The sequence below is a fragment of the Macaca nemestrina genome, chromosome 19 (assembly GCF_043159975.1).
Source record: "Macaca nemestrina isolate mMacNem1 chromosome 19, mMacNem.hap1, whole genome shotgun sequence".
In the NCBI taxonomy this organism is placed as follows: domain Eukaryota; kingdom Metazoa; phylum Chordata; class Mammalia; order Primates; family Cercopithecidae; genus Macaca; species Macaca nemestrina.
Window position 1 is genome coordinate 77,614,899 of NC_092143.1, and position 22,987 is coordinate 77,637,885.

The following is a 22,987-nucleotide window of genomic DNA, read 5'->3' on the forward strand; positions in this document are numbered from 1 at the left end:
TTTTTATTACCATACATATGAATATTTAATTGTTTTGCCTGTGAGGTTGTTTCTAACATTATGAAAAGTAGAATTAAACATTTGAAGGATGTGAAAATATTTAAAGCTTTTAATTTTTTTAGACATTGAAAAAAGGTAGTTTATACACCAGAAGGATTGGAATGTGAGCGTCTCACAACACTCTTGCTAGCAATGGCTAATATCATTCATTTTTGCTGACTTAGTAAGCACACTTTGATTTGAAAGTAATTTTACTAAGACTAATGGAGAAAAAGTTTGGCAGTTCCTCAAAAAGTTAAACATAGAATTACCATATAACCAGTGATTCCACTCCTAAATACATACACAGAAGAACTGAAGACAGGGACTCAAACAAATACTTATCCACCTATGTTCATAGCAGCATTTATTCATAATAGCTAAAAGGCAGAAATGCCCCAAAGTTTATCCATGAAGTAACTGATGAACAAACTGTGGTATGTACATACAGTGGAATGTTACTCAGCTGTAAAAAAGAATGAAGCACTGATCCATACTGTAATGGGGATGAACTTTAAAGAAATGCTAAGTGAAAGATGCAAGACATCCTATGATTCCATTTGTACAAAATATCCAGAATAGATAAATCCATCTATAGAGACAGAAAGCAAATTGTTGGTTGCCAGGGGTGGGGAGAGAGGAGAATGGGGAGTGACTAATTAATGGCACAGGCTTTTATTTTGAGCGATGAAAATGTTTGCAACCAGATAGAAAAGGTGGCCTCGTAACATTGTGCATGCACTAAATGCTGCTGAATTGTTCACTTTGAAATGGTTGATTTTAGGTTATATACATTTCAGCTCAATTTAAAAAAAAAAGAGAGAGATCAATGGAGCTCCTTAACCAGTCTTAGTCACTGTTAGCCCTTCCCCCAGTATGTCATGACATGTTTGGGTTCTGCAAACTGGTGTTCCAGTCCTGACTCTGACTCATACCAGCGGTGTGACCTCGAGCAGGTTTACGAGGCTCTCTGAACACATTTCTTCCTCAGCAAAATGTAGCAGCATTCCCCTTGCAGCAAGGTTGTGATGATTACACAGCAATGTCTGTAAAGTACCTTGCAGAGTACAAGGTGGCATTCTACAGATTTTAGCTGCATGAACTCAACTTGGTTAAGACAGTTTGCTAACATTCTGTAAAGTCTCTTCAAATCATGTGATAGACACACATTTGAGCAGAGGATGAGGGAAATATCACCTATGCTCTTGAAATGGAATATAAATAAGGAAATGGTTGTCATTTCTCTTCTGTCCCATGTTAGTTTACTGTGCTTATTACAGGCCACATTTCTCTTGCTGCTCCTTTCAATCCTATAATAGATAAAGAAAATCTTGCTTCATCCAGCAGTAGACTGAAGACCTCAACAGGATTTAAGGACTGCTGTTTTAGCCTTGGAATGAAGAGAAATGACCACAACATGGGGAAGAAAACTCAGTATATGCTTTCTGAATGAGTTTTTAAAAAATTAGAGGTAGACAGCAAATAACTTTTTCCTCAGTCACTAGACAAGGAAGATGGATTATGCAATATAAGAAATCATTGATTCATAAGGGGATGACATTCAGCAATAATAACTTTTACTTTTTGAAAATGCACATCCATAAACAACCAGGAACACAGCGACAATAAATGTTTATGAGTACGTCATTTTCCATTCATTGTTTCCCGAAGTCGTTTCCTGAGACTGGGGCTCAGGAGCACCTACTCACCACGTGTGACTCCTCACGATCGCGCTGCTTCTCCGCATCCCCGCCGAGGGCAGCCAGGATGATGCCACTGCTGTTCTTGGTGGCAAATGTTACCAGCCATTCCGATTCTGGTGACAAAGACTTGGGTGGCAATTCAATGTAGCCGCCTTTCAAGAAGCTAACACTCCGGATGGGCTGGTCACAGAGGAGATGAAACAGCATGGTGAGTTCCCAGCTGCGGCCAAACCTCCCGTGGGGAGGACACTACTGGTCTCCCCATCATCTCTTTCCTATCCCCACTGGTTTGTTGCGTTAGGATGTTGATACATCAATGAACACTTAAGGAAACTCATGTGAATATTAATAACAATGTTCCCTACCTCCAGTGAGCAGCCTTTTCTCACTCCATAGGAATTTCGGAGTAAGTCAAAGGTTGATCTGGATATTTCCAGGTTCTTGATGCAGCCCACAAAGCTTTTGGCGGTGACACCTCTCCTGTAGGGAAGGGCATGAGAACAACCACAAAATTTGGATTTTCAAATTCCATTTTTGAACGAAGCAATACAAAGCCACTGGGCAAGGCACAGTGACTCATGCCTGTAATCCCAGCACTTTGGGAGGCTGAGGTGGGAGGATCACCTGAGCCCATGAGTTTGAGACAAGTCTGGGCAACATAGTGAGACCCTGTCTCTACAAAAAATAAAAAATTAGCCAGTCATGGTAGCATGCACTTGTAGTCCCAGAGACGGAGGCAGGAAGATTGCTTGAGCCCAGGAGTGTGAGGCTGCAATGAGCCATGATTGTTCCACTGCACTCCAGCCTGGGTGACAGAGCAAGATCCTGCCCCCCAAAAAAAGAAAAAGGAAAAAAAAAAACCCTATACTTCTGGAAAACTTGTTTCCATGTGTTACTCTGCAGAAATATCTTGGTCTCCCTCTAAGAACAATATTGATAGTGAGAACTTTAGGTCAAACAAGTACTCTCCTACTCTCCTTAGGACTAGAGAAAGGGATCAAACTTAGTGAGTTTGGCTACTTGGATGGCTACCCACAGAAAACACAGGCCAATTATAAGAAAGACAGTGCACAGCGCCTTGCAGCACACCGATTCAAATCCAGTCTCCATGTAGAGCAGAAAGTTTGCTTCCCATGGGGACCAGTGCAGGTAATGCATTTCCCAGGATCTGACTGCTAAAAAAGAAAGTCATTGGCTGTTGTTTACATTGCATATCCATGAACTTTATCCTAAAGGAAGTAACTGCATGTGGTAAAGTCTGGGACTATCCGAAACTCTATTTCTCAATGTTCAAGTCAATATCACGTTTTTCTTACCAGAAGTCTCCACACTCCTGGCTAAGGTCAGGCTATAATGTAGTCCAGCTCTCATTTCCAAATCATGGAGACCACCGAACATCTCCCAGCTACACTCTTCTGTACCAGCTCTTCACAGGAGAGCTTTGCAATAACATGGTTTCCTGTTACAGTCACAGCTCATTTTTTTCTCATGTTGAAACAATGAGCTATGGACCGCTAAGCAACTACATGATTTTGGACAAATTTCAGCCTTTCTGGATCTCGAGTTCTTTCCATGTAAATGAGGAGGCTGGCTTTGATGACACCTAAGTCCATTCTACTGAGAACATCTGTGATATGGGCTTCTGTCCTTTTCTGCATTGTCTACACTGGGCCATCTGGGCAAAGTCCAGATGTACTACGACATAGCTGAGGCTACAGGAACACCCCAGTCCTGGTCCCAGCATGACAGGGCATGAATCTGGGATGGGATCCGGAGACAGCTTCCAGTCCTGGCTCTGTCTTGGCAGGGAGGTAAGACTTAGCAAGTGACAAACTCCACTGAGGTTTAAATGGATTCAGTTCTAAGATCAGGAGGTGGCTGTGGTTGCAAACTGTGTTCTTTGGGACTTTCCAAGATTCCTGGCAAAGAGAAGGGGCACAGTGGAGAAGTGGCTCTCTCTACGAAAGGCTGCTCATCATAGCAACTGAATGGCTGCAGTTCTGTGCCATATAAGAGGATTCTATAAAAGAACCTGACCTAAAGACGTTGTAGCACTGCTACAAATGGACATTTGCTGACCACTACGCTGAATGGCCCAGTTTGGACATTTAATGACCCCACTCCCGGCAAGCCGTCTTACCTTAACTATCGGACTTTCATAAGTGTCTTTTTTTAATGGTGTGAAAGAACCTTAGAGTTTAATTACAAACCAAAATTACAAAACTGAGGACAATGAACCAGCCACACAAAGTTTCTGTAAATCATTCAAGTCATAAAGCAAGTATGACAGCAAGTGGGGTCTCCAAAGATTGCATGGTAACAGGATTTAGATGTTCTAAAGGCAATACATATAAAATCACTAATCTTTCTGCAGAAGGTCTGCTTTACTTCTCAAGTCACACGGCATAGAGTACTTTGAATAAATAAAAGCAGATTACAGGTTGAACCGTGTCCTCCCAAAAGATATGGCAGTCTTAATCCTCCTTATGTGTGATTGTGACCTTCATTTGGAAAAAGGGTCTTTGCAGAGGTAATCAAGTTAGGATGAGGTCATTAGGGGAAGTCCTTATCCAACGTGACTGTTGTCCTTATAAAAAGGGGGAATGTGGACACAGGGCACAGGCCAAGGAATCCGTGAAGCGACCAGAAGCTAGGAGCATGGGACAGATTCCCTCTCGTGGCCCTCAAAAGGAAGCAAGGCCTGCCAACACCTTGCTTTTGGACTTGCAGTCTCTAGAACTGGGAAATAATAAATGTCTGTTGTTTAAGCCACCTGGTTTGTGATACAATCCATTCGCAGCCCTAGCAAGCTAATACGGTTGGAAATCAGGGACACGAAAATTCTGCAGTTTAGTATCATACCTTACAACTCTTGACCTTGGTAATCCACCCACATAAATCGGATCCTTGTCTAGACGGTTGAGGTCGGAAGACGCTCCCGGAGTCTCGCCCTGCTTGGTTTCTTTATTACTGGTGTTATAGGCATCGTTAACTGCTAGGACTCCTAAAAGGAGAGCACAGACAAGAGATAAGAAAAGGGAAATCCCTTTCCATGTTAAGGTAAAATGCAAACTTCTGGCAACAAAGTTCATTTACAAAGGCATATTCTTCTAGATTCTATGAATTTGATCAGCTAATGTTCTTGGTTATTGAAGGACAAGTGAAAATCCTCTCTATCAAAGTCAATACCCATTGCTAAATGAGAGCAGTGTGTGTGTAGAAGAAAATAGAATGGATTTGATTCTTGATTCCAATTTAGCATTTAATGTTAAATAACACACTTGGAAATCACAGGCAAATACAAGTATAACACTCCTCCAGCAAAATGTGAATCCTGTTGCTTAGTATTCCAAAGACAACACTGGCTTTCAAGTAGACTATCATCCAATACCCAGGAGACTACTGTGGAATAGAGATTGCTGATTTTGACAAGATTTCTATTCTTATGAGGGTGACTGCCATCTGGTGAGTCCATCTGTCTCTACCTTGCTTCCGGTTTCGCTGGAAGGCAATTTTGTACCAGGTTCCATTGTTATAACGTCTGTCTGTCAAAAGGGTAAGGGGTCCTGAACCCAGGTCAGTCGTAACCTTCACTCTGCCATGGAACAGCTCGATGGATAAAAAGTCTCTCTGTAAAGAAGAGAACACAGTTCCCCAGGTTATAGCTTTATCCCAAGTTTCCCTTTCCCTTCAAGTCAGGGATGGCTGAAACCTTCTAAAGTCAAACTGAGAAAACTGGATCTGGCCCCACAGCCAGAGGTCTATCGGCGATGAAACCAAAAATGCCCACGAAGGCTTTCTAGAACACTACACTAATATAAACGAAACACCATCCGTTGTTACCAAAATCTACAATTCAGTAAGAGAAATGGAATCTCCTTGTATCTGTTTCATTCAGACTGACAAGGGGCCAGTTCTAAAAAACAAAACCAAAAGATTGAAAGACAGAAATCACCAGCACATGAGATGCAAACAAGAACATGAAATTCCCATGGATGGAATTCAAACAATGTCACTGCGGTCACAGTGAACCCAGAACAAGACATATTATTTGAGCTCAAAATTTAATAACAAATGTTGAATTGACATCTATAAAGACTAGAAGGCCAGTTTCTACTCGCTGTTCTTCTATATTTTTCTAAAGGTTCTACAATGATAATAAATAATTTTAAATGAGGAAATTGTTTAGCACACAAATACATTGATACTAGCATATGCGCATAAAAATTGTATGGCATACATATGTACATATTTAATTAGTAAATCCTCATTAAACATAAACAACCACATAGCAATCTAAATGTGTATATATAGTAGGGCCTAGGGCCCCATAAAGACTCTTACTATGCCATATGAACCCAGGTAGAGAAGAAGTCCATTAGGTGAAAAGGTATTAAAAAGCATGATTATCTGGGTCACGGTAGCCGGAAGTGACTTCTCCACGACAGAGTACCCACTCCCGTCAAAATGGAAGGAAGGGTCTTCATTCTGGGAGCTGCAAAGCAGAAGAGATGAAATAGAATCCATTCTCAGGAGGGCAGAAAGAACCAAGAACACACTTACTGAGTTCTCCTTCACAAAGATCACGGTAGAGCTATTAGTTCCATACTTTCATAACAAGTGTAGATGATAATATTTAAAAATATGTTTTTGCCACGTGAAGATGCAAGACAAATGCCCAACTGCTTTATAAGGAAAATAAAGTTAATGCAGGCAGTATTCATTGTGATAAAAGACACTTCTTTATAGGAGGATAACTGCTATAAATATTTCAGTTTACCAACTGGATTTGTTTGTTCTAATCTCCTTTAATGTAACTGTCCTCTCTTAACTCTGGTGTCTTCGGAATAATTTTTATATTGACATTTTCACTCTGCCAATGAGGTTTTAACTAATACCTCAGGGAAACTAGAGTTACGATGGAAAGCAAGTTTGTGCCCATATACCAGAATCATCACTTCACAAAACAATCACTGACATCCTCAAAAATCTGCAGGATGAGCTTAAAGACCCATATCATACTCAGAGATGAGTACATGGGTTACAACAGGGATATAATACGGCCCAGGGCATTTTCAGGTGAGTGTGTTTCCTGGTCTTCTCCCCCAAGACAGCAAAAGGCTGACTTGACTCGCTGTTCAATTACAAAGCCATTCATCTGGAACAGATCAGAATCATGTATGTTCCAAAAATAATTTCCTGGAATATCATAAGGCTTGAGAGTGAAATTTGGATGAGGATGGTTTTTGGGTAAGAATTTGAACTTCTCCCAGTTAGAGGTGTAACAACCAAACTCAGTGCCACATTTCCAAGCAAGGCAGTCTAACCAAACAGTAAAATCATTTCCATGGATGATAAAACAACACAAAATAAAACAAAAAAGAGTGCTTTGTGAAACCTGAGGTTTCAAATGGATAACTACCTACTCTTGCTTTTTCAAAAATTTCCATCATGTGGTCTCTTTGAGGAATTACAACTTAAAAGAAATGCACTCTGCATAAATTCTTCAACTATGGTTTAATTCTTTAATTCTTAAGCCTTTGGCTTCCTAGCCATATGTTCCATTGTTCTACCTCTTGGCCAGCCACAGTGCATGTGCCTGAGGACAGAGACTCTAGAGCTAGACTACCAGGGTTCAAATCCCAGGTCCCCAACATGCTAGCTGTGTGAACTTGGAAAACTCACTTAACCTCTCTGTGTGCCCTTTCCTTCATCTATAAAACACGGAAAACCATAAAACCTCTCTGGGAGCGCTGCCCCAGGCAGTTCTTAGAACAGTGCCTGGCACACAGCAGACGTGCTCTCTCATTATTCTGCTGTGTTTGGAGGTCCTCGATGGGCTGGTCCCCCTTTCCGCCTATGAAAAGCTGAGCCTCAAAGATTAAAGTACCTTGTTCAAGGACACACCCCAAGAAATCACAAAGCCAGGTTTCAAACAAAACTCCAGAAATCTGTCCTGGTCCTCAGTGCATGGCCCTTCCCTCCCCAGAGCCCGTGAGCCCTCCTCTCTCAAGAAGGTGGGGGCTGTGCTCCTGGGTTCTCTCCCTCAACAGGGCCTGCTGGAGTGAAGTGGCCACGAAGAGGGGGGCCTCAAATGAAATGATGACTGAACACGACCGAAGGCTGTCCCCATGTCAGTCACTTCCCTGAACTCCTCCCAGAGCCCCTGCCGGCTTCCCCACTATGACCAGAGGCACACGTGCCTCAACAGTCGGCCCAGGTGCCTGTTCCCCAAGTGGGTCCCTGCCTTGGTCAGGGCCCAGGACAAATGAAAGCTCGGTTCATCACAGCACTTCGTGGACAGCTCTGTTCCAGCCTTGGAAATGCCCCCATTACCCACAGGTTCAAGTGGGAGCCTGCAATCAGGAGGGCGTCCGCCCTCCCCAGTGCTCAGCCCTGTGAGTCTGGAAGAATCACCAGACCTCCCCGATCCTCCGAGGGCTCCCTCATGAGGTTTGGATAACCCTGAGCTGACCTACTAGCGTGCCCTGCTGCCACCCCGCGAGGGCGTGAGAGAACCCTGGCTCGGGCTTGGGATGCTGCTTCTCCAGCTCTGGCCCCTTGCCACAGCCCATGCATTTTCTGCTTTCTATACAGGCATTTTCCCCTAGGCCATGAGATGTCTGAGGACACAAACGTGTGATGTATGTGGACACGGCTGGTACCTAGCAGAGGGCCCGGAGCACAGGTAACTGACTCGTGACAAAGGCCAGCCATGTACCCAGCACTCAGTCACAATGTCCACTTGTAAATAACGCAAGGATTATGCCTGTTAATTACATAAAGGGCCTTTCCATATTGATTTTGATGAGGACTGTTAGAATCAGTGGTTAATTTTGTAGTATCCTTTGAGAACATAAAAGATTGCTCATAATTACAGAGTGACACCATGTACAAGTATAATAATATATTCAAAGAGGAATAAAAAGGTTTCAATTCATTTACTTGGTAATATAAATCACATTTAAGAGTAAACGGTCAAAAATTTTTTTAAAATTTAGAGGACACTGATGGGCTACACTAATGATTTAATAATGGCAAATTATACACAAACCGAAAGGGATGAGGAATGATCATCTAAGTCTGCTAAAATGGATTGTTACTAGAGTTAGGGTATTAGCTCTTTGAACTAAAGCTTTTGTCTAACAGGAGAAGGGGCGCAGTGGTGGATGTTACCTAAACTGAAGACAGTTCAATTTACGAACAGACAAGCACCAATCTGTGCCTGTACCAGCACTTCACAAAATATGTTTTATGAAGCAGAAGAAACTCCAGATGCCCTTTTTTTTTTTGAGACAGGATGTCACTCTGTCACCCAGGCAGAAGTGCAGGGGCTCAAACGCTCCTCCCACCTCAGCCTCCGGAGTAGCGGGGACTACAGGCGCACGCCACCACGCCTGGCTAATCTTTTTCAATCCACCTGCCTTGGCCTCCCAAAGTGCTGGGATTATAAGCGTGAGCCTCACCCAGAGGTACCTTTTCAAAAAGGGTTCAAGCTCAAGTGAGTTTGGGAAACGCTGCAACTCTGGCCTCTCCCCAGGACAAGGCTACCATACATGTTAGCATATTAATGCTAATTAAAGGCTCCGATAGCCTCGCAACCAAGGAACATGCTTATTTTTTTAACTCAGTGTTTCCCAAACATTTATGATCAGTACACAATACCTATTAATACCCTACGCCAAACTAGTATTCTTTACAAACACCTATTTTTGAAAATGTTGGCCAATATAATACAAGAATAGCCAGCGGATTTGTTCAGTCCCCAGAAAAACATATTTAATCAGACCCTAGTTTGGTTGAGCTGATCAGTCAATGTGGTTCTACTACTCAGCTGGGTGGCCAGCCCTCCGTCAAACAGCCAGTCTCAAGTTGGCAGGAGGGGAGCATCTTTGACCCAGTCAAAGGTCCAGGTGGGTGGAAATCCGGTGGCAGGCCAGGTATTTCAAGGGGAACAAAACATGCGACCACCTAAAAAGCTGACTATCCTCAACCCAACAAGAAAAGAAGAGCCAGAAATCATTCAATTCATTCAGTGCTGTAGTTTGACCGTCAATGGTTTCAAAACACCTCTGGAAATGACTGATGAAAACAGAGGATACTGTCACAGGTAAAGCAGGGGGACTTTTTCATACTAGAAATGTTTAATTTCTGTTAACCATTTCTCTTTCTATCAGTGAGGTTAATGATCTGGGGTCAGTGGAGGGGACAGAGTCTAGGGGTGGGGGTGTTTCTCATGTTAGAATGTCTAAATTGCTGGAAGAGTTCCTTGCTGGAAACACAGGATAAGGAAAAAGTGACGGATCAGAGAGCCTGAATTCAGGTGCTCATTCCACAGAAGTTCTAGAGCAGGGCATGTCATTACCTCATGAGGCAACAGCATTTTTTATCATAGTTGCCAATTACAAAGCCATGCTTTTTCACATGTTTACTGTCAGAAAAAAATAAAATCCTGTAACATTTACCTACAAAGCAAAGCCACATCACTGTAGGAGACCAGTGGTGAAGACTGGTGAAGTGTTTCCAGTTTATAACGCACTTTCACACACATCATGTTGTGTGTTCATCCCTATGATTTATAGAGGTGGGTAAGACAAGTACGATGATCATTTTTCTTTTCTGGAGAAAGAAACCAAACCTCAGTGAGGTGAAGAGACTTATTATCCAAAGTCAGGGAAAAAAAAATTGGTGGGAGACCTGGGCCAGAAGCCCGAGAAACCCAAGACTCCAAACCCTATATTCTTTTTCAATCCTAAGGCTACAATCACCAAGCCTCCAAGTCTCTGAGCCCAATTTTTTTCTTTTTTTTTTTTTTTTGAGACGGAGTCTTGCTGCTCTGTCACCCATGCTGGAGTGCAGTGGCACAATCTTGGCTCACTGCAACCTCTGCCTCCTGGGTTCAAGCAATTCTCCTGCCTCAGCCTTCCAAGTAGCTGGAACTACATGCATGTGCCACTATGCCCAGCTAATTTTTGTATTTTTAGTAGAGACAGAGTTTCACCATATTGATCAGGCTGGTATCGAACTCCTGACCTCAGGTGATCCGCCCGCCTCGGCCTCCTAAAGTGCTGGGATTACAGGCATGAGCCACCATGCCCGCCTGGTCCTAACTTTTTAAGGGGAAAAAGAGAAGGCTTAAACTATAGACCTGACAATGACAAAATGAAAAATTCACCCGTGAGTTTCTAAATGTGCTGTAAGTTGCTTTAACTGATCTTGCCACTGCTCACTGTTAATTGCAGATATCCATCTGGACAGAGCAGCCCATTAGACAAGAGAAATTATATCAGATGTTACATTTCTCTAATGGAAAAAGGCAATTTATTGTCTTAATTACTAAAGTGATGGAAAACAGGTTTTATATACTTAAGGGGTTGCAGTTATTTTGTTATAAAATAATGGGTGGGGGGTGAAGATGTTGCACTTGGTAAGGTTAAGTCCTTGAATGCCTTTATATCAATATATGCAGAAAGATACTCGTTTTTCTCTATTTCCTAATGCAGTTTATTTCTGGAATTACAGAACTTGGTCCGGAATTGGGAAGTACTTGGTCCGGAATTGGGAAGTACTTGATCTGGAATTGGGAAGTACCTGGTCCGGAATTGGGAAGTACTTGGTCCGGAATTGGGAAGTACTTATCTGTAAAAATTGACCACACAAGAAAAAATTCTTATCCTTGGAGATGTTTTCAAAATAAAAATGTACAGTGATTTCTAAAGATTTGGTTGTGGCTCTCTGAGACAGAAGGCTGTTCGAGAAATTGTCTGAAACCTTTAGGGTTTATGATTCATGATCAAAGCATACAAGCCATAGGAAAAAGAGCACTTCTTTTTAAAGGATTAAAAATGATACCCGTGCTTCTCTCAGTAACTAATCTACATTATACCATTTGACAATATAATATAATAATATAATGTAGATTGGTAAAATCTACATTATACCAATGTCACAGGATGATTTTTTTTGACAACAAACGTGTGAAAAAAAGCATGGTTTTGTAATTGGCAGCTAAACACCTACCAGTGATATCACAAATTCTGTCCTCCCTTGAGGTACATGTATTAATAAATTATTTCAGCACTTCTCAGATGTTAACAGAATGGCATACTATGTGCTAAACCATGAGTACATCTTACCTTCCAAAGCACCCGTGGCACTTGCCTTCCCTTTCGATATAGTTCCATAGGCCGATGGATTTTCCATTCAGGAAGGCCTCTCCCAAGCAGCCTTTAAAATGAGTAACCTTCACAGCAGGAGATTTCTAATGCAAACAAGCAAACATAACCAATACATAGCTGACGAAGCAAAATACATTCTCCAAGTGCACAAAACTTCTCCCTGGGAGCTTCAATCTAACAGATCCAAATTTTGAGAGAACAACATTAGAAAAAAGGCCAGTTTGTAATCACTGGATTTCCTTCCAGTTATGAAGTGGAATCCTAGAATGAGTGACAACTGGGCAGGATCTTAAAGATCATCTCAGCGACTAGGGTTGATGGAGAAAACCGTGTTGCATGGGTGAGAAAACAGACAGCCAAAGAATGTGATTGGTAGTGAGGGCCCAGCTGGACCTGAGACCTGGACTCCACTTCAGAGCATTGATCCAGGTCCAAAAAATGCAATTATATTTGGAGAGAGGAGAACTGATATAATAAAATAAATATGGAGGGCTTTCTTGCTAAACACTAATTAGTATTAATCAACCACTAACTAGAGCTAGACTAGAGATAAAGAAACCTTACAGAAATTAACATGGAGCATTGAATTTCCTGTTCATCACTGGGAAAGAAACCCAAACAGCAAGATGAGCCATTGGCTTTTTCTCCATTTATGCTACTGATTAAGCATCACCCTTTACTGTGCAAAACCAGCCTAATTGTGCAGAGGAACTGTCAGGCAGCAAAACAAAAGAAGCAGAAACATCTTCATCTGCCTAGTATATATTCAACCATCTAAACATATGCCTTTTTTTTTTTTTTTTTGAGACGGAGTTTCACTTCTGTTGCCCTGGCTGGAGTGCAAGGGCACGATCTCAGCTCACTGCAACCTCTACCTCCCGGGGTTCAAGTGATTCTCCTGCCTCAGCCTCCTGAGTAGCTGGGATTACAGGCACGCACCACCACCCCTGGCTAATTTTGTATTTTTAGTAGAGACAGGGTTTCTCCATGTTGGTCAGGCTGGTCTTGAACTCTAGACCTCAGGTGATCCGCCCACCTCAGCCTCCCAAAGTGCTGGGATTACAGGCATGAGCCACCACGCTCAGCCCATGACTTTTATACATAGGTAAAATCAGTCAATCAGTCCTGTTCAGAAGAACTTTCAGAATGTTACCTTGATTTGTCCTCCAAGACCTCCAACAAACATGAGTGTTGAATTGTTTACATCCAGAACATTAGCTGTCCCAGGGGATTTACTTGTTTTTGCTGGTGGCTTTTGATTTGAGCTCATTTCCTTTACACTCAGTGAACCAATGTTTCCAAATCTAAGGGTCACAAAGAATTGCAAAAGGAACTTTCAGAATTTCCAGTTGGCGCACATACATCCCCATGTTTCCTTCACACCCACCATCTGCTTCTCCCCAAGAGCCCTGCAACAGCGCCCCCTGCTGGCCTCCTGGCTTCCAGTCTTGCCTACTGCCCCAAATCTTCAAGAGTCGCTCTTCTGAAACAGAAATTTCATCATGTTGCGTCCCTGCTTAAAACATTTGACATGAGCTAAACTGTATCCGAAGACATGTCTACTCCGTAAATACTACCCCATTTTGTAAATAAAAAAAAAAATCCCAACAAACCATAATATTATAGAAAAGTGAAAACATATACTTAAAGCTGCTCAAAAGTGATTACCTCTGGAGAAGGATTTTAAAAGAATTTTGCTTTGTGCCTGAATTTTAAGAAAATGCACCCCCCTACCTGCATCATTATTTTCGGTCCTTGTCTACGTGCAATGTGCTGCCAGCCACATGCAATGTCTACCATGCCACACCTTACACCTCTCTCCTGAGGAAGTTTACCAGGTTGGCTGCCTTACACATAGACTTTCTAAAAGTAACATTCTGTATTTTTAAATTTTTTTAGAGGCAGGGTCTTGCTCTGTCACTCAGACTGGAACACAGCGGTGTGATCATTGCTCACTGCAGCCTCGACCTCCTGTGCTCCAGCAATTTCCCGCCTGAGTCTCCTGAGTAGCTGGGACTACAGGCACACTCCACCGTGCCTGGATACATTTTTAATTTTTTTAGAGACAGGGTCTCACTATGTTGTCCAGGCTAACCTCAAACTCCTTGTTGTTCAAATAATCCTCCCTCCTCGGCCTCCCGAAGCACTGGGATTATAGGAGTGAGCCACCATGCCTCGTCTCTAAAGATAACCTAAACTTTTAGACATTTTAGACATTCTAAGGGTAACCTAAGCTTTTCAGTTTTTTCTTCTTCTGATTGTTGATTTTGGTAAGTTTGTTTCTCCTGCAGTAAGAAAAAAATCCAAACCTTAATGTAAAAAAATTTTTTGAATTACCTTTTTTTTTTTTTTTTTTTTTTGAGACGGAGTCTGGCTCTGTCGTCCAGGCTGGAGTGCAGTGGCCGGATCTCAGCTCACTGCAAGCTCCGCCTCTCGGGTTTATGCCATTCTCTTGCCTCAGCCTCCCGTGTAGCTGCGCCTGTACTACAGGCGCCCGCCACCTCACCCAGCTAGTTTTTTGTATTTTTTAGTAGAGACGGGGTTGCACATGTTAGCCAGGATGGTCTCGATCTCCTGACCTCGTGATCCGCCCGTCTTGGCCTCCCAAAGTGCTGGGATTACAGGCTTGAGCCACCGCGCCCGGCCAAATTACTTTTTATTATATATTGTCAAATTATAGTTGTATATACTTCTGAGATGCAAAATGATGTTATGATTTTTGGATATGATGTAGAATGATTAACCATCAATGGATAAAGAAAATGTGGTTTTGTACACGAATGGATAAAGAAAATGTGCTTTTATACAAATATACACAATGGAATACTATTATTCAGCCTTAAAAAAGAAGTTCTGTCATTTGTAACAAATGCTTATTTCTTCTTTTTCTTTGTTTTTTGAGATGGAGTCTAGCTCTGTCGCCCAGGCTGGAGTGCAGTGGTGCGACCTCCACTCACTGCAACCTCCGCCTCCTGGGTTCAAGCAATTCTCCTGCCTCAGCCTCTTGAGTAGCTGGGATTACAGGCACCTACCACCACGCCCAGCTAATTTTTGTATTTTTAGTAGAGATGGGGTTTCACCGTGCTGGCCAGGCTGGTCTCAAACTCCTGACCTCAGGTGATCCACCCGTCTCGGCCTCCCAAAGTGCTGGGATTACAGGTGTGAGCCACCGGCCACAAATGCTTACTTCTACAGCTAACCTAAACCAAGTATTGTTTGGTTATAATCTGACTTTCCAGAAGTTTCAAAGCCTATTATATGACGTTACAAGCGTGTAATTACTTATGAGACACACTTTAAAAAAGAGAGGTGCTCTGAGAGAACATTCTCTACTACCTGGCCACATGGATACTGTGCCATCTGCTGTCATCAATGGGAAAGTCTGGAAACTCCAAGCGTGTGGAGCCGGAGCCCAGGTCCCACAGGAAGGCCACTTTCCCTCGCCGCATCTCCACTGCAAGGAAATCAGACTGGGGGGCGGGGCATGAAAGGGGATCAGTTTACACACTGTTTGCCAACCACCACCACACTTTACAGAGTCAATTCTTACGGTGTTTTCTCTATTCTGAAAAATAAATAAATAAAAAGCAAAACCCCCAAATCTATTTTCTATTGTTTGAAATGGTCCCCTCCCTGGAGCTGGGGCATGACTCACAGCCCCGGGGACATTAGCGCCTCCCTGCGTGCCTGGCCTGGTCCTCCTCAATACCTCCCATAGAGTCCCCGGGAAAATTCGCTGCGGGTCACAGGCAGTCCAGCAGGAGCACCAGGGAAGGCACTGAGCTTGCTTGTTTGCCCAGTGTCCAAGGTAAGAAATGGATGTGAAACATGCATTAAGACAGGAGCCATGAGGTCCCACCCCTGTCACAGGCTTGCCTGTGCTTTGCATCTTATCTCCTGAAGACATTTCAGACACTCTATGTGCTTGTTAACATTTTCTGCCCTACACACCCAAGGCTTCTGACCTGTTCTCACTGGCACAGCCAAGGTATCAAAGACCTTCCACAGGCACTTGCCATCTGGGGACCACTGGAATTCTTGGCAAGAAAAACCTGACAGCAGCTTGACAATTCTGATAGTCACTCCAGGGGTCACTGGGGGAATCACAAAAACGTTCCATCGCCAGGGCTTGCAGTTAAGATGGCGTCCTTCAGAAATGTCACTTCCCTTCTCACAGGCTTTCAATTTGGTCGTTTGCTCATTTGTAACCTAATGCTACCATTTTAACAAAGGTTAGTCCCTATGGGAGATTTAGAGACTTCGCTAAGGCCCCCCCCCCTTTTTTTTTCCACCAAATAAGTGAAAATTCAGAAAAATCTAGAAGTGCATAAAAAATTCAGTGCTGCTTTCCAAATGTCCATCACTTACAGAGGTGCTGCTACCGAGGTAGAAGAGAAGATTGTCGGGTTCCTGTGTCTTAACATTTAGTGTTAAGGTGTTGTAGTTAGTAGAGGAAATCTGAGGCTGGTAGGCCCGGATGCAATCTCTGTCTGCAGACACGGCGACTTTAATCTGTAGAAGGAAAATGAAAGTGTCCTCATCATTTAGTGACGCACACCAGCAGCTCACCAGCAGCTCAACAACGCTATTCTGTCATGAATTTTCACTGAGGCAGGCTTCCTCTCTTGTTAATACACAATGGTTCATGTTTCATGAAGTGACATATCAGATGGTAATAAAAATGATTTCATTTGGTAAAGTGTTTAAATATGAGAAAATCAGTGTTAGTTTTTAATAAGTTATTTTATATAGGAAACTGTCTTGCTCACATAAGATTTAATTCCTTAAAGACAAGGATTTTATCACCTTGGAATCTTTCTGCCTGACACAAAGAGGATATTTGATAATCATCTGGTGAATAAATGGAGAGGTAATATATTTATTCACTCAGCAGATATTTATAGAGCAATTATTGTACTTACGACATATTTCTTTGATTAGTAATTCTTTGCATATGTATCTTACATTAGTCTTAAAGAGTATAAGTTTGGTATTAACCATAGCATCAAGAAGCATTCCTTGGGCTTACATTTATTTATTTATTTATTTATTTATTTATTTATTTATTTAGGGTCTTGCTCTGTCGCCCAGGCTGAAGTGCAAATGGCGTGATCATAGCTCACTGCAGCCTTGAACTCCTAGGCTCGAGCAATCCTCCTGCCTCAGCCTCCTGAGTAGCTGGGACTACAGGTTCACACCACCAAGCCCGGCTATTATGATTTTTTTTTTTAGCAGAGACAGGATCTCATTATGTTTCCTAGGGTCATCTCAAACTCCTGGCCTCAAGCAATCCTCCCACCTCAACCTCCCAAATTGTGGGAGTTATGGATGTGAGCTACCATGCCCAGCCTATATTTATTTAGCAACTGTAACTGAAACAGATGCAAGCCAGAGCTCATGGAAACCAACATTCCTTTTCCAATAGCAAGGACACTTGAGAGGAAAAGACAGAGCTTGTGCTCCTTTCTCTTCCCTAGAAAGCATGAGGTGGACAAATGCAAGCCCAGAGGCTGCATTCATCCTCTGGAAGTCCCCAGTCACATGACGATTGCACATTCTCTCAAAAGGAAACTTTTTCCCTTAGGGCACAGCCAGTGCCATGTGCCACAGGTAAAACATCTTCTCACGTGTGAACTGTTCTAGGTGGCCAGTGCCTCAGGCACTTAGTGACCTGGATTTGTGCAGCCTTTGTTGCATACAAATTGTTTTCTCAGACACCTCAAGGATGAGGCCCATACTACACAAACACTTTAAAGAATACTTGGATTATTAAAACTAAGTTGGTAAAATGAAGAAATAACACCATATGCAACCCATAAACTTAGAGTAATGTTAACATGTAGATTCGACATGTTCTGCACTATCCAGGCTAATAGTTTTAAATTTAGTCTATAATGATAAATCTCCATAAAGACATGGAAATCTCTTTGCTAACAACATTTTGAAGCATGTTGAATAAAAGCAGAACTCAAAGAAAATGAAGCTAGTTATTGGCTTTAAATATACCAAGACAGGGCTGTGAGGAAGCCCGGATTATTGGGATCTGGGTCTTTGCAAGGCCTAAGGGACGTAGTGTGGCTGAGAGCCACGTCTGCCTGAATTCCCTGGGATTCCACATGACTGAGAGCCCAGTGATGAAAGCCACGGGGCCCCAAACTCACAGAAGCTGCTTGTTTCCGGGCCTGGCTGATGAGCAGTTTAATTTCTGATAAGTTTCTGCTCAGATTCTCTTCTAACATCTTCAAAGGCTTCAACCGATCAAACAAAAGGTTGGCTTGAGTTTCCACGTCTTTGACTTTTCTTCCAGCCAACAGAGCTAACAAATACAAGAAGGCAAGGGGTGGCAAGAAAGTTGGGGAGAGGGAAAAACAAGATAATTAATTGTCCATTAAGAATGCACTGGGTAAAACAACACCCTAATAATCAAATCCATGACATTTTGGTACTAAGATGAAAACTGCACCAGTAGCATGCATAGACTAAGGCCCTTTTCTTTATAAAGGCTAATCCAGACATTGGCATACTGCTACTTTTCAGGAAAGTTGTGAACAACGCACCACTGTGTACTTAGCTAGCTCCATGTCTGCATGACACAGATGGTCATGACTGGAAGGAAGGGCACTGACATACTGGCCATGGTGGAGTCCTGCAGAAGCTGGTGTGTCTCTTGTAATGTGGCGTTGACCCTGGACAGGCTGGCAGATGTGCTCAGCAGCTCCTGGCTCAGCCCTGCCACGTCCCTCAGCGTGCTCACCGCGCTATGGCTTGCAGACGTGGCCAGCTCTTTGGTTTTGGCTCCTTTGTCTCTTCTATCTAAAATAAATGTATACACAAGCATGCACTTTTGCTGCTTACACACAGAGAAAAGAATAAAACTACAACAAATGTAATTTTGCACAGAAATACATTATTGTCATATTACTGATGCTCAACACAAACTGAGGCTGGCTTGTTTGCTTTTTTTTTCTTTCGGGCAGGGGTCAATGACCTAAGAGCTTCTTGTTTCTAATGGCAATATTAAAACTGCATATCTTATGCTCTACTATCCCCTTTTAGGGACAAATGAAATAATTTTTGTTAATACTTCTCTGGAATATGATTTCAGTACACAATGAGATCACAAAAGTAATGACCAATCGCCGTGTGATCTGTGTCTTACATCTTAATCAGCTACATTTCTTTATTTGGGTCCTTTTCCATCACCCCCTTCTCACCTTCATGAAACATGTTCTCCACCTCCTTTCATGTCTGGATACTAAGGATTTGGATCCTAGTTCTGCAGCTGAGGTGGGAATGTCTTAAGTTACAGGAAGAGGTATTTGCCCATAGCATCAACTGGCTGCTAGAAGTAACAGCAGAATAAAGGCTAAACAGCCACTCAAGGTAAATTAGAATTCAGTTATTCTAGAAAATCTGGGTGAGGATTTTTAAAAGACACTATCATTCATTTTTGAAGCATTTAATCACAAGTGGGGCAAAACATTTACCGCAGAAAAAGCTGGAAAAAGGGTATACAGGTGGCCTTTTTACTTTCCTTGCAACTTTTCTGTAAGCTCAAAATTATTTTCAAATAAAAATGTTATTAAGCATTTAGTCAAAATATACATGGCATCCTTATAAAAAAAGAAAAGGAAAAAAAAGTCTTCCAGATCAGAAAATGCTTCATTGTTTCAAGGCAAGAAGTAAGCCCAACGCAGCACGCCCCGTTTCCCCAGGTGACTCCATGCTTACACACAGAAGCCCTGCAGACAGAAGGACTTTGGGCTTCTTGTTTTTAAGGGCTTTAAAGCACTTTTAAAGTACTCCTTTGAGCACTTTATAAAACTTTTTCAAAAGATGTTTATTAAGCAAAAAAGGAGGATGGGCACAGTGGCTCACGCTTGTAATCCAGCATTTTGGGAGACCAAGGCAAGAGGGTCGCTTGAGGCCAAGAATTCAAGGCCAATCTGGGCAACATAGCAAGACCTGGTCTCTATAAAACAATAGAAACTTTAGAAGTAAAAGACAACAAAAGAACAAAAGAGAAGTTTGAGGTGTAGCGCAATTCATTTGTATTAGACTTAAAAAAATTAACCTATTTAAAATTTTCAAGAATACCACATTTCTAAACCATCAGTATTAAAGTGATCAGTGAGCCTAATGTTTTACTGCCTCGCTAAGGAAGACGGCCAAGCAAGCAGTCTTCAGTTTGCCACACTGATAATGAATCTAGCATTTTCCCCTTAGGCAGGTAAAGCACATTCCAGCTTCTTTACTTGCTGACTTCTTTCAATGGTCCTTCTTCCTCTAAGCAATGTGTGAAGCATTTCAAAAGTAAGCAATTCAGATGGTACTATGCAATCTCTGTTTTTAAGATTATAAATTCTAGCAGTTTGATGCAAATATTGTGATGTTATTTTAAAAACCAATGATTTTCATTTCGAAGTCTTATTCCTTTCCAAGTAAAAATTTTGTCAATCTTAGTCTCATTTTTGAGCTAGCGCCTTGACCAGTCTTGAGGCGGGACTTCCTTACGCTCCTGAGTGATGCTTTTACAGTAAGAAGACGTGATTTAAAGAAGAACGTCTTTTCCACTTACCTTCAGGAATTGCTCTGAGTATCAAGACTGATTCATTGGTCTGCCTGGTAATTTCATCAGCATTCTCTTGAAATCTGTTTGTCTTATTTCTCAGTTCACTCAGTTCCAATGCAATAACTATTTAAAGGGAGAAAAATGTTTCCTTTCAGGTTAGCCTACTAAAAGGTTGCCTAGGCAACAGCTTTGTCATTCTTGACCATCTACAGAATTCATAGCTTTCTAAAGAGACTCCCAATATTGACAGTTTTTCCAGCAAGACTGAGCAACATTCATTATAGAAATTAAGAGTGTGGGCCGGACGCGGTGGCTCACGCCTGTAATCCCAGCACTTTGGGAGGCTGAGGCGGGTGGATCACGAGGTCAGGAGATTGAGACCAGCCTGGCTAACACGGTGAAACCCTGTCTCTACTAAAAATACACACACACACACACACACACACACAAAATTAGCCAAGCCTGCTGGCAGATGCCTGTAGTCCCAGCTACTCGAGAGGTTGAGGCGGGAGAATGGCGTGTACCCGGGAGGCGGAGCTTACAGTGAGCCGAGATAGCGCCACTGCACTCCAGCCTGGGAGAAAGAGCAAGACTCCATCTCGAAAAAAAAAAGAAATTAAGAATGTGTTTCTAGCTTGCTCAATCATTTTCTCTACTTCGCTTGTTGACTTTCTCACTAATATTTCTACTTAAATTTCATGTCCAATTTTACTAGAGCTCAAGGACCAAGAGCTGTGTTTAAGTCACTCAGTCTTAATCAGATGCACTAACTTTCTATCCCCATCTGAATCTTGGTCACCTTTCTCCTCTGGGTTGTCAAACCCCTAAGGTGGGCTCCCACCTGGGAGTCTTCCTCATAGTCTCCCACCTGCATCTCTGGCCAATCCTCCATCCCCTTCTATTCCCTTCTGGCCACCCAACTGGAACTCAACTCAACCTCCTTCTCAAGTTTGATCACAGCTTTTGCTTTTAAAATTTCTGTTCATAACATAAAATCACATTTTGATTTTGAGCACATGGTGAAAACATGAAATTTTAATTGCCAGCAAGCTCCCAATTTCACTACCTATGAAGTACCTCTAGTTGTACAGACTGAAATTACAGCCCATCAACACATTATGCATTTTCGATACTGTGAGATGCCAACACAAATTTTAAATTGTGTCACTCAATGAGAAAAAAAATTTATGCACATATCCAAGCCTTTGGTTCAGACAGTTGTGGAAGGATCCAGTGTTAGACTTGGAAGTAAGTCACCTGTAAAGGGAATGAGCTGTGAGTATGGCCCACTATTTACTCCTCCAGAAATCTTGGTATTTTTGATCTATTAGAATATATTAAGATGGAAAGCGTGTTATTTGTTATTAAAAAAGTATGCCTACATAGTTTCTCTTTCATAACAGATTCCTGATGCCATTTTGGTTTATGTTTATTGGATGGATTGCTCTTACATATGCCAAGTCATTCTTTCTTGAAACTTTAGGACAAATTAACTGCATAGATATTTTTTGGAAAATGGCTAAATCAATTATGATTTAATGTAATAATTATTAAACGAGAACCTACCATGAGTCTAACATGATATTAGTCCCATGAGAAAGGTAAAACAAATATCAAGCATAATATATCTCCTCAAGGAAAAATAAAGGAGCGCACACAATCAAAGATAACCCAAGAGACACTAGGAAGAACAGTGAAGGCTCCAAGCTAAGGCGACAAGTGGAGGATTAAGAACAGGTTAAAGATAGAGATGACTGCACAATAAAGGAACAGATATCACTAGAATAAAAATGCCAAATTATATGAAGTTGATGTGATAGGAAGTTTATACGATAGGAAAGTTTACATGATAGGAAAGTTTATATGATAGGAAATCGGAATATAAATAGGACATAGAAATGCTAAGTTTCAAGTTGCTGCATGCAAAGAGAACGTTCTTAGAGGTTGCTCAGCGAGATGCTCACGCTCACTCTGCCTGTCTACACCGTCCGAGCCACACGCTGACCTGGAAGCTTCCTGCTGAGGTTGTCGCCTTCATTTAGAAATCTGGAGCTGCGCTGCACGGCCGCTTTCCCATTAGAAACAAGGGATTCTGAGAGCTGGAAAACAGAACCGCTTAAGCATGGTGAGAGCAGGGCAGATGGAGTCCTGCTGGGGATGGAGGAAGTGACTCCATCAGAGTAGCCCCCAGCCACATTCCCAGCAAGAAAGTCAGCCAGGTACCAGGTAGGGACAATTTCAAATGGCTGAGGCAAGAGAACACAAAGACATTTTTAAGTAGATAAGGAAGGAAACTAGCCATTCAATAGAGATTTTCACTGTAATTAAAGAAAAATGTCTCCAGTAGGTATCAAGTAGCATTATCATTTTTAGCTCAAGGAAATGTGAGATTGTTCTCATCTCTACGCTGGTTTCTAGTCTGTATAAAGAAGTATTTATGATCTTAAAAAATTAAAGCACAGATCACATGATGACAGAAGCCAGAAACAGATTCC

General features: G+C 42.1%; 1 protein-coding gene across 2 annotated transcripts in view; it reads right to left on the reverse strand.

The window, feature by feature from the left end:
• The window catches only part of LOC105478856 (laminin subunit alpha 1), a 164,823-nt gene that overhangs the window by 17,292 nt on the left and 124,544 nt on the right, over positions 1–22,987 (reverse strand). For both annotated transcript variants that reach the window (XM_011736557.3, XM_024791959.2), the window contains exons 41-53: positions 22,498–22,591; positions 20,499–20,615; positions 18,551–18,733; positions 18,082–18,236; positions 16,289–16,432; positions 15,257–15,390; positions 13,074–13,224; positions 11,879–12,003; positions 6,087–6,237; positions 5,228–5,372; positions 4,605–4,746; positions 2,108–2,222; positions 1,749–1,922 (exon numbers count right to left, since the gene is read on the reverse strand). In XM_011736557.3, coding sequence (XP_011734859.2) covers positions 1,749–1,922; positions 2,108–2,222; positions 4,605–4,746; positions 5,228–5,372; positions 6,087–6,237; positions 11,879–12,003; positions 13,074–13,224; positions 15,257–15,390; positions 16,289–16,432; positions 18,082–18,236; positions 18,551–18,733; positions 20,499–20,615; positions 22,498–22,591 — 1,830 coding nt within the window. The remainder of the gene's footprint in view (positions 1–1,748; positions 1,923–2,107; positions 2,223–4,604; positions 4,747–5,227; positions 5,373–6,086; positions 6,238–11,878; positions 12,004–13,073; positions 13,225–15,256; positions 15,391–16,288; positions 16,433–18,081; positions 18,237–18,550; positions 18,734–20,498; positions 20,616–22,497; positions 22,592–22,987) is intronic.